General features: G+C 42.2%; 1 protein-coding gene across 7 annotated transcripts in view; it reads left to right on the top strand.

Moving 5' to 3' along the window:
• The window catches only part of NTM (neurotrimin), a 914,184-nt gene that overhangs the window by 878,876 nt on the left and 18,111 nt on the right, over window positions 1-17,197 (top strand). For all 7 annotated transcript variants that reach the window (XM_044752719.2, XM_070489905.1, XM_070489908.1 and 4 more), the window contains 2 exons: window positions 13,650-13,784; window positions 15,731-15,851. In XM_044752719.2, the coding sequence (XP_044608654.1) occupies window positions 13,650-13,784; window positions 15,731-15,851 (256 nt within the window). The remainder of the gene's footprint in view (window positions 1-13,649; window positions 13,785-15,730; window positions 15,852-17,197) is intronic.

The following is a 17,197-nucleotide window of genomic DNA, read 5'->3' as shown; positions in this document are numbered from 1 at the left end:
ATAGCAGATGAAGATGTAGGAGCAAGTAGAGGAAACTGAGTCCTTGAAAAGGTGAGAGGGGAAGAAATTCATAGATCAAAGCGACGAATTGGCGTTTTGATATCAGGAGAGACAGACGGCTGTTCTGCTGGAATCCTAGTATCACCCAGGAATAGAGGTGAAGGGTGTGAGGGTATCTTCCAGTGAAGGATTGCAATGAGGGGTCATAAAATCTAAGTTTTCTAAAACTTAGAAGACAATGAGATGACAAGCACAGATGTAGAGGTTTGCAGATCTGATCATGAGAAAATGAATGATGCTTGTCTAGTGGCTTCTTGGGCTTTTTTTCCCCTCAGTAAAGCAAGAGACAAGGTCATCAGCAAAAGGTGGCACCGATGGAGAGAGAGGATGATGAGGTAGTGAGATGTTTGAAGAGAATGAAGAAAGAAAAAATAAATCTTGAGAGTGGGGGAGTGTGGTTATCAGAGAAACATGGTAGAATTCCAGGGCAGTGATGAATGCTTATTTGAGGCAGGTAGTCATGAATGTATGGCAAAGCCAAACTGCTGGTTCGCGTACATTCTGAGAACAAATACAGAGAAGACAGATAGTTAGATCCATCTGGAGTGGGGTTTCCTCAGACTAGTGGAACATACCGATAGAGATGAAGAAGCTATGAGTATTTTCCAGTTGGAGATTACAATGATGGAACATAAAAATCTAAGTTTGATCAAAAGGGATACAAAAGTAAAAAAGACTAAAATGTGTTGGATGAGTGGATTGGAGGCCTCAGTGAAGTAAAACAATTGTTTCCATAAAGTACTGAGCAAATGTGATGGCAAAGCTAGGAAGCCATGGATAGAGGGAGATGCTCAAATTCATGACTTCTGAGGTGGTCCAGTTTCTGAGAAGTTCTGGTTGTGAATGTGGAGTAGATCACTGAAGTGACAGAGGAAAACACATTGGAGCTAGGGAGATGGAGCATGTGACAGTCAGGTTTCTGACAGATCATGTTTCTGGATGACAAAGTCCCTGAGAGTGATGCTGGAGTTGGGATGGAGATGGAGCCTGAGCCAAGAGCAGAGGTGTTCAGTGAATGGGAAGCGAGGACCAGGAGGTCAGCAGAGAACAGAAATGTAGTGAGGAAGAGGAATGTGGAATTACTTTGATGATATCAGCCTCAAAGGTACAGGATTTTAAAAAACTGGAGTCTAGAAGTTTCACTGGAGAGCAAAGATCGCAACCAACAGTAAAATGAATCAGTAGCCTCCACCTGACAGGACAGGTCCACAGTGGAATCCAGACTCCCAGACTCGGTATTACTGTGGGTGGGGGGGGCCCTCTCCAAGAAGAAGGAGAGGATATGAGGAGCTCCTGGTAATGCTGTAGAGATTCCAGAGTGCAGAACGAACAAGTGTGGAAAGGAGAGGAAGCGTGTGGCGGGGAGTCAGATGACAGGTGATGTTAAACAGTGTGATATGAGACTATAGGAAATAGGAGGTGGCTGGAGAGATGGAAAATTGTACTTCAGGGGTCAGCAAACTACAGCCTGTCGCCTGTTTTTTGTTTTTTTGTATATCCTGAAAGCCAAGAAAGTTTTTTTGTTACATTTTTAAATAGTTGCATATCAATCAAAAGAAGAATAATATTTTGTAACATTTAAGATTATGTGAAATTGAAATCTCATTGTTCATAAATAAAGCTTCCTTGGAATGCAGCCACACTTATTTCGGTCTCCTCCATGGCTGCTTTTATACTACATCACAGAGATCAATCATTGCTGCAAAGGCTGCATGAACTACAAGGTCTGGAATATTTGCCACTCTGCCATTTACAGAAAAATTTTGATGACCCTATTCTAAAGGATTGCTTATGAGGGTCTCTTGGAGAAGAGTGGTTATTCTAGCCAATACTGGTGTCTTCGAAGTATCCAAGGATGCTCCAGTGGTGTTCAGACCAGCTGTTCCCACAGGCTTCATACAAAAGAGTGGTTATGGCTAACTACTCCCAAAGGAGTGACAGTGGCTTTGAGAACACAGTAGTCATGGGAACAAGTTTCTGATTTACCTCAGCAACTGGAGAATTGCCTTTAGCAAACACTTGCATTCTGCTTGCTTGCTTTGTTTGTGTAATTTTATCATCTGCATATGCTCTGGCTCTCTTACACTCTCCTCTCCTTTTCCTCTCTCTCTCTCTCTCTGTCTGTCCTTCTGCTTCTCTCTCCCTCTCTCTGGCCTGCCTTTATGAGCTGCTGACTCCATTGGTTGATTCATGAGCTTCTGCCCATTTCTCCACTGCCCCATGGAAGGTGCCAGTCAAGTCCTAGATGTGGCGGTTAGTCTCCCGAAGTTGATAATTAGAACAGAAATAGAAAATATCTTGAGGCCCATCAGTTAAGGTTGTTACTTTTGTCAATTCAAGGACCAATAACATTTTGGGTGGTGATCAAGTAAAATGTCCCTTTATCTTTCTCTTGGAATTGTGGAAAAGGAAGAGAGTTACTAGGTTTGAAGAAGACCAGAGCAGTGGGAGTTAAGACAATTTAAGTAGAGCAGTTGAGGACAGGTAGAGGTAAAAAGAACACAGCACTGTCAGTGGCAGGCAGAGTTCCTGGGTCCTAAGAAGGAAGGAGGGCAGGGTAGTCACATCAGCACATGTGTAAGGATGAGGACATTTGTCCTATTTGTGCACTTTAGGCTTCAAATCTATTGAAGCAGGTGATGGGGATTGCTCAGGGTGGTTCTGAGCTCCGGCTTGGTATTGCCCTGTTAAGCTGAGTTTGATTCTTTGTGAACAGAAGCAGCTGTTGCTTGAAACCACATCCCAGTTGCCGGCTTGCACAGCGCTGCTCACTGTAGTGCTTCTTGTTGTTAGTGTTTCTGCTGCGGGAGCTACCCCTTCTTCTGCTGGGCCCCGTTTTGTGTTGATGGCAGCACTTTTTTCCCTGCCTGCCCCGGGAAGGTAAAGAGCCTAATCACATTCCCTGCAATCATTCCACGACTAATTACAGACAGAGCTGAATCACCAAGCTGATTCCACTCAGAAAAAATTTCCACCGAATTGATGGTGACACAAGAAAGCTCTCTGAGACACTTCTGATTAGGGCACGCGGTGTCCTAGCTCATTCAGAGGAAGCAGGGACGCTAGCTTAAAGAGCTTTTAACTAAAGATATTTGTGGAGATGGCCAAACCTGGCTCTTTTCTTAGTCACTCCAGGCCTAGCTTGATGAAGGCTTTTTTAATCCCCCTTAGGAAATATGGATTAAATTCTTTAACCTTAGGAGATTTGAGAGGTCTCTTTAGGTGTCCAGCCCTTTATCAGTAAAAAAAAAAAAACAAAAAAAAGGGAAAAAACAAACCTTAAAAGATAGGTATCTGCTGTTTTCTTAAAAGTCACCAAAGAAAGTTTTAAATAGTTCATTATGACAGCTAGAACAGCCATCAAAATTATAGTCATTCAGTTCATTCACTCAATCGTTGACCAGAGGGGCCTTCTATGTGTTCAGCACTGCTACAGATATTGGAGATATAGAGACAAATGAGTCCCTTCTCTCTTGGAAATTCAAGTCCAGTGGGGTAAACATATGTAAATACATAACAATGCAGTGTGATTAGTGTAACACTACAAACAAACAAAAAATAAACTGGGTAGAGAGGAGGTAAGGAGGTTTGAGTGTCAAGGAAGTGCTCCCAGAGGACTAATACCCAAAATGGTTCTGAAGGATGTGTAGACATTGCAACGTGGACAACGGGCATGCAACCCCAGGCCGAGAGGGAGAAGATACAAAGGCACAGATGAATAGGCTGGTGTTTAGGAGCTGTGCTGGTGCACCCACTGGGTGTGGGGAGAGAGAAGTTGGTAATAGAAGAATCTGGAGATATAGACGAGAGACAGCTCGTAAGGAGCCTTTAGATACCATGTCAAGGAGGAATGTGGAGCCATAAAATGATCACTGTGGCCGCAGTGGTCTTGGGTCTCTGCGGGAATGGTGAGAATTCTGAACCCTTCATTCCTTTCATCCTAACTCTTGGTGGGAAAAGAACTCTGAACTCCCCTCTTTCAGTGAAAAAAGAACTCCTCAGATCTATGTATTCCTAAAAAGGATTATTTATAAGTTACTTCCTTTCCCATCCTCCACAAAATATTTAGTGAAATATACACAAAGCTGTGCGTTACTTCTGGAGTCATGTCCTTCTCCCCATCATCAGTTATATTTTGAGCAGTTTTTCTATTTTTTCTCTGTGGGCCTGGGGGTTGATAGAGATTTGATTCTGTACCATCACTGGGGGATGAACCAAAGGAACATAGAAAGCTGGTTATAATCTTTTTGGAACCTAACCTCCTTTCAGACCTTTTTACAGAAATGTATAGAATCTCAGAGGAAAACCACACACACAGATCATAATGTCATTTCCTGAGGTTCAAAGACCCCTGGGGTTGAGTTCCACAATTCTCAGATGAAGAACTCCTGTTCTTAATCTAGAAGGCATCTTCCTGGTCAATTACAGACTGTACACACTGCTCTGCTTTTCCAGAACCAGATCATTAAGGTGACTCGCTGCAAGGGGACTTCCCGCCCTAGGGGGTGCAGAGTCAGCGGAACCTTAGCCTGTTAGGAGCCTCTCAAGGAAAAATAATTCCCTTAAGTTAATCTGGGCAAGGAATTTCAAAGCAAGTGAATTCTTCACATCTCAGCACTCGGTACTGGCTTATATCTCTAGAGATTTAGCAAACAGCCAAGATACTGAGGTAATATGACACCGCGGAGTTCTATATTTATCCCCTATCAATGTCTTTCAGATCAAATTGGCTGAGTTTACAAATCAAAAGCTGATTCCTTTATTTCTTTTTTATTTTTTTTAGCAGCCATCAGCTGCACTACTGCAAGTACCCAGGTTCCAGACGTCAAGCTGCAAACTCGAAGCATCCAGCTGTGTGCTCTCTGACTTCATCATCGCCTGTAATGGAGGGTCTGCATGCAAACCACGCTGACAGCCCTCGCGGAAAGGCACGCAGCAGAGAGCACACAGCTGCCAGGGCCTAGCTGGGGGGCTGAAGCCAAACCTGCAGAGAAAACTAGTGTCACATCATCAAGGGGAAGGATAGGCCTCTGAGACACACAGGGCCTGGCTCCGTGGAGGACAAGGGCTCCTTCTCATATAATTACATCTGGGCTGCAGCTCCTCCTTAATATAAAGCTAATGATCATTCTCAGAAAATTTCCCAATCAAAACATTAAGGGAATTCTTTTTTTCCTTTTAGCTATCTGTAAGTAAATATATTACACTTCATATATGCATATTCCTACATATTCAGACGTATACATATATTCAGTTTCAACTATCAAACAAGTTCTTAATATATGCTAGAACCTATGCTAAGTGTTTTGCTGTTATCTTTATAGATAGATGGATAGACATGTAATTTATAGTTGGCATGAGTATGTAATATTTTTATTGGGTCTCTATCCATCACTTCATGATGGAATCAGTTTAATAGATTAATTTTAAACTATCAGTTTGCATGTCCTTCTTAAGCAAAGAGGACAGAGAACATTGAAATTTTCTGGGGAATGGTATCTTGTATGTGTGGGACATAATGCAAGAGAAGCTGTGATGAGCTGGAGGATACCAAAAACAGGTCTTAGGAATCTGACCGAAAGCTGAGGGAAACGCTGAGGCAAGTTTCCCAGTATAAGAAGAGTCCATATGAAATAGATACAGTCTGAGGCTGGCAGGAAGGTAATGACATGGGACATCGCACACATTGTACACTCTATGACTTTAACTCTTGGCTTGCTAGCAACCAACTCTAGTGTGTTTAAGGAGGATTCCTCTTATATAATGGAAGCCAGCTATTTAGAACAATTCAACCTGTTCCATTCCCTGAACATGGGACCTATGTTTGATACCAAACGTCGTTTTCTCATTGACTGAGGCTGTACCTCAGTGCTACGACAACCCAAAGCAAGTTTAGGCCTCCAGAAGTTTTTTCTGAAAGAGATCTTGTAAATTTGCCCCTTCTTGGAGAGATCATCAGACCCACCTTTCCGCCAGCCACGCTATCTGTATCCAAAGGAAAGGCCATGGCAAAAAATATATGTATAAAAGATATTTATATCCTTTTCTTTTTGTTGTGGAATTAGACACATTTCTCAAGCCCTCAGCAGGTTTCCTATGAGTTATCCAGCTATATCTGCTTTCTTAGAAGAAATGACACTAAGAAATGTTATCCCTTGTAAATCAAATCCTATTTTAAGTGAAGAGAGTAGAACTTTCTAGTTAAAGGATCTGTGGTGAATCCTTTGTAAAGTTTATTATTAATTTTTACTAGAAAAGCAGAAATTTGATTATTCTTTCATTTCTTGCATTGAGATTTTCTTGTATCAAGGATCATCTGTATTAAAATGTGCTCACGCTGAGCTGTGGCATCAGTGAGAATAATGGTTATGGCAGCTACTGTTGATCGCGAGCTCACTATGTTCTAAGTACTCTATGCACATTTGCTTATTTAATGCTCACGATAGCCCTATAATATAGTGTTATTTCCCCCATTTTACAGAAGAGGAATCTGAAGTATGGAGAAGTGAACTATCAGCTAGTACCTCCTGCAGGGCCCACTGTGAGGGCATTGGAACTCAGCAAGGTCCCAGTGCAATAGGGGCAAGTGGTGCTGAGAGCCTCAACCAACTCTTTGGCCTTTTGGCTCCAGTCTAATAGCAGATCCTCAGAAGCTATTCTATGTAGATAATTCAAAACAGATATCATGTTTGGAAATGCTTATGAACTTTGGTAGTCTCAGCTTGTTGCAGCAGATACTGCTGTCCGGCCTTTGGGTAGAGCCCCCGTGTTCCCAGCCTGATGTAGCCTCCAAGGATTGCATCAGTGCCATGTCAATGTGGCTATTAGGAGCCATCGGGGTGCCTGGAGACCCTCAGCTCTCCCTCAGAGTTGCCTCTAGTTAGTTCTTGGAGTCCCGACGATGTGCTCAAATGCAAGTCTTCTCATGTTCTGCCCCTTGCCCCCTCGATGAAGGCCCTCAGCTTTGCCTCTGCTGGCATAGTGAGAATGAGGTCTGTTCTGAATGGTTGTGGGCTGTGCGCTCACAGATCCAGGCTGCACAGAGTTCTCAGCTGGCAGGGGATGAGGACGGCCTTTCCCAGACCACTGGCAGGTGTTGACACTGGATGTCACATCCGCACTGCCCACCTCTTACATCTTTCATGAACACATCTTCTGTAGTTTCTGGCCCTAACCACCTTCTCCATCAGACCTCAAACCCAGTCTCTCTGGCTCCTAGGGATTGGTATTCAGGAACAGCAAGCACACCTCTGTCACCCTGTTCTTGTCCATTGGACCTCCCAGCCTCTGAACAAAACCATGTCTTCCTCCATCAAAAACACAAAGCCTCACCTGCTTGTCAGCTTGTAATAAAGGCACCTGGAGGGACACTAGCTGCCCTGTCCTGTAAGCAGCTGTCCCTGAAGCTCAGCCTGAGTCTAACAGGAACATCCTCATGCTAACTGAGAGGGAGACAGCCGTGGTGAGTCCTGGTCTAGAACGAGACTAGTCACAGGATTTGAACCAAATTTTAAAAATAATGCCGTCCAGCTCTCAAATTCTGAGAGTCTATGTTCCATATTTTTTTCAATTTCTGAGGTCTAATGATTTTTTATCTCAGCTGGTATATATGCCGTAAAAATATTAAACAAGGAGACAGCTGTGTCTTCTCTTCTCCAACAGCTACAGCTGTTCTCCTGACAAGCTTATTCTTGGGTGTGATAAAAATGATAATTGTGGCTATTATTATTTTCACTTATAAAGGTTTTTAATGTCCAATCTGTGAACTCAGAAACTGGGATTTTCTTTTCCAAAGGGATATTACTTACACAGGGCAGTTCTGTCCTTCGGTTGGTTTAAGACTGCTCAGCTCAACCCTTGGATGGTGTGAAGCTTCTTTGGGGATTTGGGGGCAGGTGTGATCACGTTTCCAGCTTGCTTCATTTCACTGTTGGGTTGTCAGATTTCACTTAATGAAATAGCTGTGTTCCTGAAAAGTTGGCTGTAAAACAAATTCTGTTAGATAAATTATACTTCCTTATTGATCTACATTTTTAAATTAAGGATGCATACCCCAGAGGAAATAATTGGCCCCAAGACTAAATATAAATTATACTAAACACTCAATAAACCTTTTAAAATAACATATTTACAGAAAATCTGTTCTGTTAGAACACTAATGGCAATGATATTTTTTAAAGTCAGGAAATACAAATATTATGCTAAGAGCGATTACCAGAGTGGCACTGCCTTGGGAATAGAGCCACAGGAGTAACATGAAGTCCATGACTTTTTTTTAAATTGAATTCAGCTTGTAGTTCTGAGTCTATCAGTCAATCAGTATGTTAATAAGAAGGTGACAAATTTCAAATTATATAAAGTACTTTCCTGGTTGCCTTGAGACCCAGAGATGTCCAAGACTCGGTCAGCGTTTCAGTTGCACTGGAAAATGAAAGCAATGTGTATAGCATAAAACAACCATTAGAAAAGGCTGTTATAGTTGCAGGAGCTGTGGACTGGGCACCAAGAGACTGGCGTGCTCTGTCACTAACCAGACATGGATTCCTCTAACCTGCAGTTGCCTTCATGAAAAATACGAGGATTGGACAATATCACTAATTTCCAAACTTGGCTATACCTGAGAATTTCCTAGCAAAATTATTAAAACTCTTCATCCCAGGAGATTCTGATTCAGTATGTATGGGTGGGATCTAGAAATCTATGTGGAGACCACCATTCTAGGGAATTCCCCTGAAGGCAGACTGTGTTCTAGCATGGCAACTGTAGAATTATAGGATCACTAATGTCCCTCTAAGCTCGTCAATTATTTTATGATTTCAAAGACTGGATGACCTCAGGACAGCCATAGACAGTGCAAGTTAGGAGGTAGACCAGACTGTGTTAGTTTCTAAGGGTTTCCATAACCAAGTGCCGAAAGCTGGATGGCTTAAACAACAGAATGGCCTCATCTCATGGTTCTGAAAGCTGGAAGTCCAGACTCACGGTGTCAGCTGGGCCATGTTCTCCCTGAAACCACAAAGGAGAATCTGCCTTTGCCTCTTCCAGCTTCTGGTGTCTGCCAGCAATCCTTGGCTTTCCTTGGCTTGTGGAGGCTTCCCTGCAGTCACGTGGCCTCTGTGCATCTTCACATCATCTCCCCTCAGTGCACGTCAGTCTGTGTCCAAATTTCCCCTTTTTATGAGGACATCAGGCACATTGAATTAGGGCCCACCCTAATACCTCATTTTAATTTGATTACCTTTGTAAAGACCCTATTTCTAAGTAAGGTCATATTCTGGGGTGCTGATGGTTAGAGCCTCAATATATCTTTTTGCAGGGACACAATTCAACCCATAACAGGGAGTTTTTATGGAAGAAATGGAATTTGAATGCTAGGTGGTATTTTCTTAGGATGACAGAAAAAGCATAGCTTTCTAAGTGATAGAAGCAATCTGTGAAAAAGAAATACTCATGTTTGTCCAAGATGAAAAATAGCACAGCCTGGCTTCAGAAATGCAGTAGTGGTGTGGTGATGATAATGATAATAGATGGTAGCTAACACCTGTAAAAACTTAACTTGTGTGGGGCTGGCCCAGTGGTGTAGTGGTTAAGTTTGTGCACTCCACTACAGTGGCCTGGGGTATGTAGGCTCAGATCCCAGGCATGGACCTACACATTGCTCATCAGCCATGCTGTGGCCGAATCCCTCATACAAAACAGAGGAGGATTGGCACAGATGTTGGCCTATGGCCAATCTTCCTCATCTCCCCCCCAAAAAACCAAAAGAACCCAAAAACTTAACACGTGCCTTTCACTGTTCCAGTTGCATTCCATGTGCGTTCCATCCTCAAAGTAACCCTAGAGGTAGGTACTATTATTCTAAGTGAGTTGTAGAGATGAAGACATGGTGGCACATAGGAGTTAGGTAACTGAACAAATCATGAAACATGAGGGCAGAGGACTGGCTTTGTCCAATCCCAGACTCTGGCTTTTTGCCGCGATGATCTGTTGCCTTTCCCCCGGCACTCACGTGAGGTCAGTTTGGACGAGTAGATTGGGGCCACTTCATGAAGGGCTTTGATAAGCAAGGGAGTTTGTGTTTGATGTTACAGAAACTTGGGAGCCATTTTTAGGGTCTAAAGAGGCGTGGCATGATGATGCGGATATTTTAGGAAGATGAGTGTGTCATTTCCACCTGATGATGCATTTTCTTTAGAAAAGAAAGATTTATAAATGAGAAGCTATTGACCAGGAAGACTTTCTTTTCATAGGGTTTTGTCAAGTGATTCGCCTCTTTCCCACTGGTAGCTCTTAATCAAGAGTTTCCCTTAGCACTTTAAAAAGTCTGCTCTGTTGATCTGGTTTTTCTTCCCCTCCAATATTCTTTGTGAGTTCTTCATAGGAGTGATAAAGCATTGATCATTTCACAGCCAGAGTACAAATGCTGTTAAAGGAAGACTTTCCTTGAATCATTAAATCTATAAATTCAGATTTCAGTTTTGTGGGTCTTGTTTGTTTATTTGTTCATTTTAAGCAGCCCCTATAGGAATCTCATTTGTGGTGGTTCAAAATGTAATTTATGTGTGTACTGATTGTCTTTCTCACTGGTTTTCCCCTGTATGCTTCTGGTAGAGAAAAAAGTATGTGAGGAGAAAGGGGGAAATAATGACAATGACAGCCAAAATGTATACAGCATTTCACTAGATACAAATTGCTTTTCCTATGCCTTACCCAATTTAATCAGAAGGTGTGCATGTAGTAATTGGTGAGCAATGGAGTCATTGTGATTTTTCTATAAGCTACATTTGGTCTTGGGAGCAGATGATAGTAAAACAAAGCCTCGTTGGTTTTTGCAGGATGACTTAAGAGTAAATCCTCCCCTCCGTCTGGATTGGTGGAGACATATGCCTTCCCCACGTCTTAAACCACCAACTTCCTTCCCTATGTAAGATCGCCTGATATTAATAAATAAAATTACACATCTACTAACACATCTCCACAGAAAACTTGATCAGTTCTTGCTTGTGATCACCCTAATATTTGTGTACTCGCATTTCAGTCCATGGCTGTAGTCCCCCCAACTTGCTTCTCCATTTAGATGTCCATACAACAAGCTCATCCAAGCTTGGTCCCTGGAAATCTTACTCTGGTCACACAAGAACATATTTGGATGGTAGAATTAAAACAGATGCATGGTCTCTAGTTGGAGAGAAGAGCAAGAGAGCCAGAGAACTCTGTGTCTTTTTGTTTCCCTGCTTTGATGGTGTAGTACACAGCCTCCCAGGAGATCTGAGGTCCTACCAGTCACTGCTCCGACACTGGAACTCAATCCAGAAACAGCTGTCCAGAGCTAATTTATTTCCTAATGCTACGGCACTGTTAATTTATAAATTACACTAGTAATTTGAGCTATTATTAATTTCAGATGGTGTAGGGCAAGCCTAATTAAAATATGACACCAATTGCCACACATATGTACCAAGGACTACCATTTAAAATTAATGGGAATATTAAGTGTGACACTGGTCTCCGAGATGCTTTGCACAGTAATTATAGCATTCTAGCAGGGACAGATCTGACAAATGTAGGCTTGAGGTTGGTGGCAAATAAACAACGGCAACATAAAAGGAATCACAAATTCTTCATTTAAACCTTTTCTCCTCATTTCTTCCACCCTTCCTCAAATCAAGGTTAGTACTTTTTCCCCCAAAGATGTTTAGAAAATAGCAATAGTAAAGACTACTGTGACAATTAGAAGTTTCTTAGGGATTGGGAGTGTAACTTTGTATGGGTTAACGTTGCTTGTCCTCTCCATATCCTGGATCTGGGGCCCCGTTTTCTACTTAGTAGCATGTTCTTGGTTCTTCTTGTGAATTGAATAACTCTTGCCTTTTTGTTGTAATAGATACAGGCTGTCTTTTGCTCTTCCATAGGTAATAGAGGTAGGAGAATTTCTGCACAAATATTCTAGGTTCCATATGGCATGAAGATACATAAGGGAATGCTCAGACTGGGCATATTGCTAGATGGTGGCGTAGACTTATGAACAAAGAGTGGCGGCAGAGTTGGGCAAGTAGTGGCCCTTCTTTACAAGATAGTTGTTTTGTTATTGTCATTGTCATTGTTACTGTTATCTTGACAAAAATGGTTACTTTAACAATGTTACAGTACAAACATAACCATAACTTACATACCACATATATGATTCTTTGTATTATGTTAGTTTCTTACTGTTGTCATTTACACCCTTTGGATCAGCAGATACATGTGGCGTCATGGAGGGGTTTCATCACCTGGAGAAAAATGTGCCTTTCTTCCCTTTCCACTCATGTGGGGCCACTCATGTTATTGTAGCTTCATTCCACCTGAGTCTGTGCCTACAGACAGATTACAGGATTACTAACTGAGGCAACAGGTGGGCAGCACATAAGAGTTTTCAAAGTGCTTTCGTATATATTTCTTCATCTGTTACTCCAAACAGCCCTCTGAGTTGTGAGGATTGTATGCATGTTATGTCTAAGAAAATGTCTCTTAGTTGCCAAGGACAGTGTCAACTTATGCTTATTGTCCCATAGTAACTATTAATAGCACCCCTTTATTCTTAAAAGTATACCAGTTTGTGTGGTAAAATATATCATCAGGCTAATTATCTTCACTTCACAGAGGAGGCAGGATAATCCCGGGATGTATGCAGTTACTTTCGCTCTCCGTCTACATTCATCTGCCCGCAAGGAGGCTGAAGCTCAGGGTGACGAGGAGAGCGAACGGTGAAATCTGCCTTCTAGGCTCTAACGTCATGGTCTTGCCATAATTGAGTGCTCATGGCCAGACCTCAGGCAGGAAGTCCAGTAGGTAGAAAGCTGTTATTATGATTCATAATTTTTGAGTAGAGGACTGAGTCTTAGGATGGTGAACCGACAAAGCAAGATTTGCAGCCATGTTTTCTTGCTCTTTACTTTCTGCTGTGTTTGAGGTTAGGGTGTGGAGTCTCTGTTGTTATCTGTCTTCAGGATCTTGTACCCAAGTGCTCCAGCAGATTGAAGTTAGAAAATTGATTTCTGCTCCTCTAAGTGAGTGTCTAAATCTAAAAACAGAAACTTGAATTTATTTTATTAGTGTTTCCACTGCCTTTTGTGGCTTGTGTGTGTGTGTGTGTAAATACTAGTGTGGTATTTTTAATTGATTCGTGGTCTGGGATGCAGCCATCAGCTCTAAACTTCAAGGTTCAGGCTAAACAATATGTTGAGATCAGAAAGACTTAATATTCTCCTACGATGCCTAACTCAGATCCCAGAGCCTGACTGCTTGGTAAGATTCGGACAGTGTAAATGTCAAGATTATTAATCACTTGTCGAGTGCCAGTAATTCTCTGGGCACTGTGCTTAGTCCAGGTAGGAACACAAACATTTCAGCTGGTCCGCTGGGGAGCTAAAGAAGGGTCGGCGATAGAAGCCACAGAAGAGCAGGGGGAGGGAGAGTCAGCATGGTTCCTAAGAATCTGAACTTAGAAGCGGCACAATTCTCTGCAGACACAACCAGTCCCATCCTTTATTTTCTAAGTATATACGTTTGGTGTCTTTTCTCCTACTTCACCACCTCTTCTCCTGCAGCGGTGGGCTTTGTGAGTGAAGATGAATACTTGGAAATCCAGGGCATCACGCGGGAGCAGTCGGGGGACTATGAGTGCAGCGCCTCCAATGATGTGGCCGCACCAGTGGTACGGAGAGTGAAGGTCACCGTAAACTGTAAGTGGTCCCACGAACCCCCAATCTGCATATGTATGAGGCTGGCTCTTGTCGTGGCCACAAGAAAGAGCTGGATGGCAGAACCAACTTCTGACTCAGGATGGGAAATAATGCAGGGTCATTGTCCATTCTCTGCTTTCAAGAGCAACAATTCCAAACTGTAGTTAAAAAAAATTGTAGCTCAAAGTAATTTAATATAATCCCAAACTTGACTTGCGTTCCTAGAAAATCATTAAATGGCATTCAGTACATGATTTATATAAACGTGTCTTTGAATCCCAGTTTTTCCCACACTTTACTCATAATGTCTCCAAGCTTCTCACTCACTAGACAGTCATCTCAATAATGGGGAGAAGAAAAACTCTGTGTATGAAGGAAATATTACAATTTCTACTTATAGTATATTTATTTTATCTCATTCTTTTACAATTATATATGTTTATGTACATGGTGTGCATTCATAATTTGCATATAAATAGATAAACATGCACATATTAGAGGGTGTATCTCAAACCTAATTTTGGCTCATAGAGGTACAGAGTCCAGAAGGTTTGGAGGCCACTAGACCTCTCATTCTTTATTGACCATCCAAATGGTCTCGGACGTTGATTCTACTCCGCTTTCCCACCTCTCTCTCACCCTTTCCCCTCTTGAGTCCTTATTATGTACGTTGACTCAGTTGTTTATGACATTTTGAAAGTTTTCTCTGCTGTGCCCACTCCAGGAAGTCTTATAACCGAGTAGAACCCAAGGACTAAACCAGCAGACAAGAAGCCTTTCTCCTTCAAAACTAGGGTGGGTGGAGGGAGAGGGAGAATATTGTGTATTTTGTTGCTCATTCTTTCCTTTAAAATTTTGGTTTATGTTACAATGTGAACCTAATTAGTACAGGGCTCTTTAAGAAGCAAGGAAATAGATATAACAGTGCTACCATTTTTTGTACCTACCACAAATTTTATAAAAAGGGACTTAAGATGACTTACAGTTAATAAAGACTAACCTAAAAAATACGGAAATGTAAGCAAAGAGAAAACAGATTTAGGAAAATAAGTGAAAGCTAGGGATAAATCAGTGTATGAAATATATACCACAAGGTGGTTAGATGTGGGTCCAGAGTTTGGCTTTGAGTTGCTGAAGAAAAAAGGGGACATATCATCTGCTTTAAAGTTTGTGTCCATAGATAAAAGCAAACTAGTTTCTTGGGAGAAAGACTGCTTTTCCTAGTACTAAGACCCAAGAGAAATTTCTCTTTAGGATCTCCACAAATAGAGCTATTTGAGATAGTCAACAACATCAATATGATGTTTCCACCATAAATAGAATTGCAAGTCTATTATGGCTGTTTTTCATAATGCTCTTCAATGAAAACTGTTGGAATTGTCAACGGTAGTCAGGTAAAGACTTCGAATGAATGCCGACCAAGTGTATAGGTCTCATTTGGTCTGGCTTGATTCAGGGATCCATTTTAGAATACCTAGAAGAATGACTGATCTGTATATCGTTCAGGTAATTCTCCATGAATATTATTTCTTGCAACTGAACCTTTGATGGGAATTGAATAGTTCGAGGTTATATACTCTGGCAAGAACCTGGTGTGCAGAAATCCTGTAAGGCTGATTAAAGGTTCTGACTGGCAACCCCTGGAGTGTAGGGTTGATGGATTGGCATTATCCTATGAAAGTTAAAAAGTTTAGACAGGAAATATGCCTGAATACCTGGTCATTCCACCTCTGTATGGAGAAGAGAAGCAATACATGCCAGGGAGACCTGGCTTTTCCTTAGAACGATACTGAGTGGTTTCATTCTCTGGCACAATTTGTATAGCAATTCATCAGCTCAAGTAAGCAGATGTGGAGCAGGGAGTGGAAAACAAAATCAGTGACTGAGGCAGACTGCCTCATTTCAGAATGCATTTCAAAATGCCACAGGACATCTTCTCTCTGCAGATCCACCATACATTTCAGAAGCTAAGGGTACAGGCGTTCCCGTGGGACAAAAGGGGACACTGCAGTGTGAAGCTTCAGCAGTTCCCTCGGCAGAATTCCATTGGTACAAGGATGACAAAAGGTAAGGACTCCCTCCCTCCCCCACTGCTCCCCAGGAAGAGGGAAGCTTTGCAGGTTGCTGATTCCAGATGGTTGCCAGTGAATCCCTGTAAAATCCTCTTCGGAATTCCTCCTACCTGTAAAACGGAAACAATACGCAAACCAGTCTTTTCTTAATATTAATGAATTTCAGCTATGCTTTTAATGTGGCCATGCAGACTTATCACTTGCCTGCCAAGAAGCCTGAAAGAAAACATTTTTTTAGGAAAGTAAAATCTCAAAGGAAAGGCCACCAGGACATTGGAAGGCTTGTTAATGTTTTATAGGCCAAGAAAATAATATGTTCTGCCTGAAGCTATTTTTAACACATCCTCAGTCCTGCGTGAAGGCATTAGGAATGCTCACGGGTGCTGGGAGTGGCTTACAAGCTAGCGATAGCCAGAAGTCTCCAGCGCGGTTGCAGACTCTGTCAGTAGTTGGGTACCAAAGAGCCCATGACCCGATTTAGCCCACCCTTCGTGTCCAGGTTGTTCTTTCCCTGTAGGAGAAAAGAGAGGTGACCATTCCCTTCCCTCCCATGTTGCAGCCATCATCAGGGTATTCGTTGTGATTCACGGAAGACTGTCATTGCGAGGAGTTCTCAAATGGCATGTTAGCACAGGGTTCAGCAACTCAGTACAGCCAGGCAACATGACAATTACTGTTATCAAAGAGCTATTTTAAGGTGGATGAACAACAAATAAATGTGCAAGAGCTGTCCATGTTCAGAACACTTTCATAAAAATGAGGACGGGTGAGGCGAAAGAGTCCTGCTGTGTATGTGGGGTGGATAAGGAGGAAGGCATTACGGAGGCTGAGAAGCTGAGAAGGGAAGACAGCAAAGAGGGTAATTGTGAGAAGGGAAGCAGTGTGAGCAAGTCCAGGACAGGAGCCACCCAGCTCTTGCCACACGACTTAGGACATCTTTAAGGTGCCTTACGTTTCTTTCCTTTTGAGGTCGGTTAGTCACCAAAAGCTCACCAGTCTCTGAATCAATCGCTGAATTTTGTTTAGAACCAAGTCACTTAGTCACAAGATTCGTTGTGTCTTATTATAATCCTTCCAAATACGAAGCAGTGCTTGTTCACCTTTAAGTACAAGTTCTGGCAGCCTCTTATGTGTATTGTATTCATCCAGCCCGTTTTATAGCTGAAAGAACTGAGGCAGAAAAAGGAAAAGCAAACTCATAAGAGATAAGAAGAAGTAGCTGGCTTTCCCCGTTTTTCCAGGAATTCAGAATCAAGCAGAGGGGAGTAGTATTTCCCCAATAAATAAACATGGTTACCTTTCTTAGAAACCATGCTTCACTGGTCTCTCCCTCCGTTCTCA

Source organism: Equus asinus, chromosome 20, assembly GCF_041296235.1.
Source record: "Equus asinus isolate D_3611 breed Donkey chromosome 20, EquAss-T2T_v2, whole genome shotgun sequence".
Lineage (NCBI taxonomy): Eukaryota > Metazoa > Chordata > Mammalia > Perissodactyla > Equidae > Equus > Equus asinus.
Note: the sequence above shows the minus strand (reverse complement) of the source record. Positions and strands in the feature narration are given on the sequence as shown.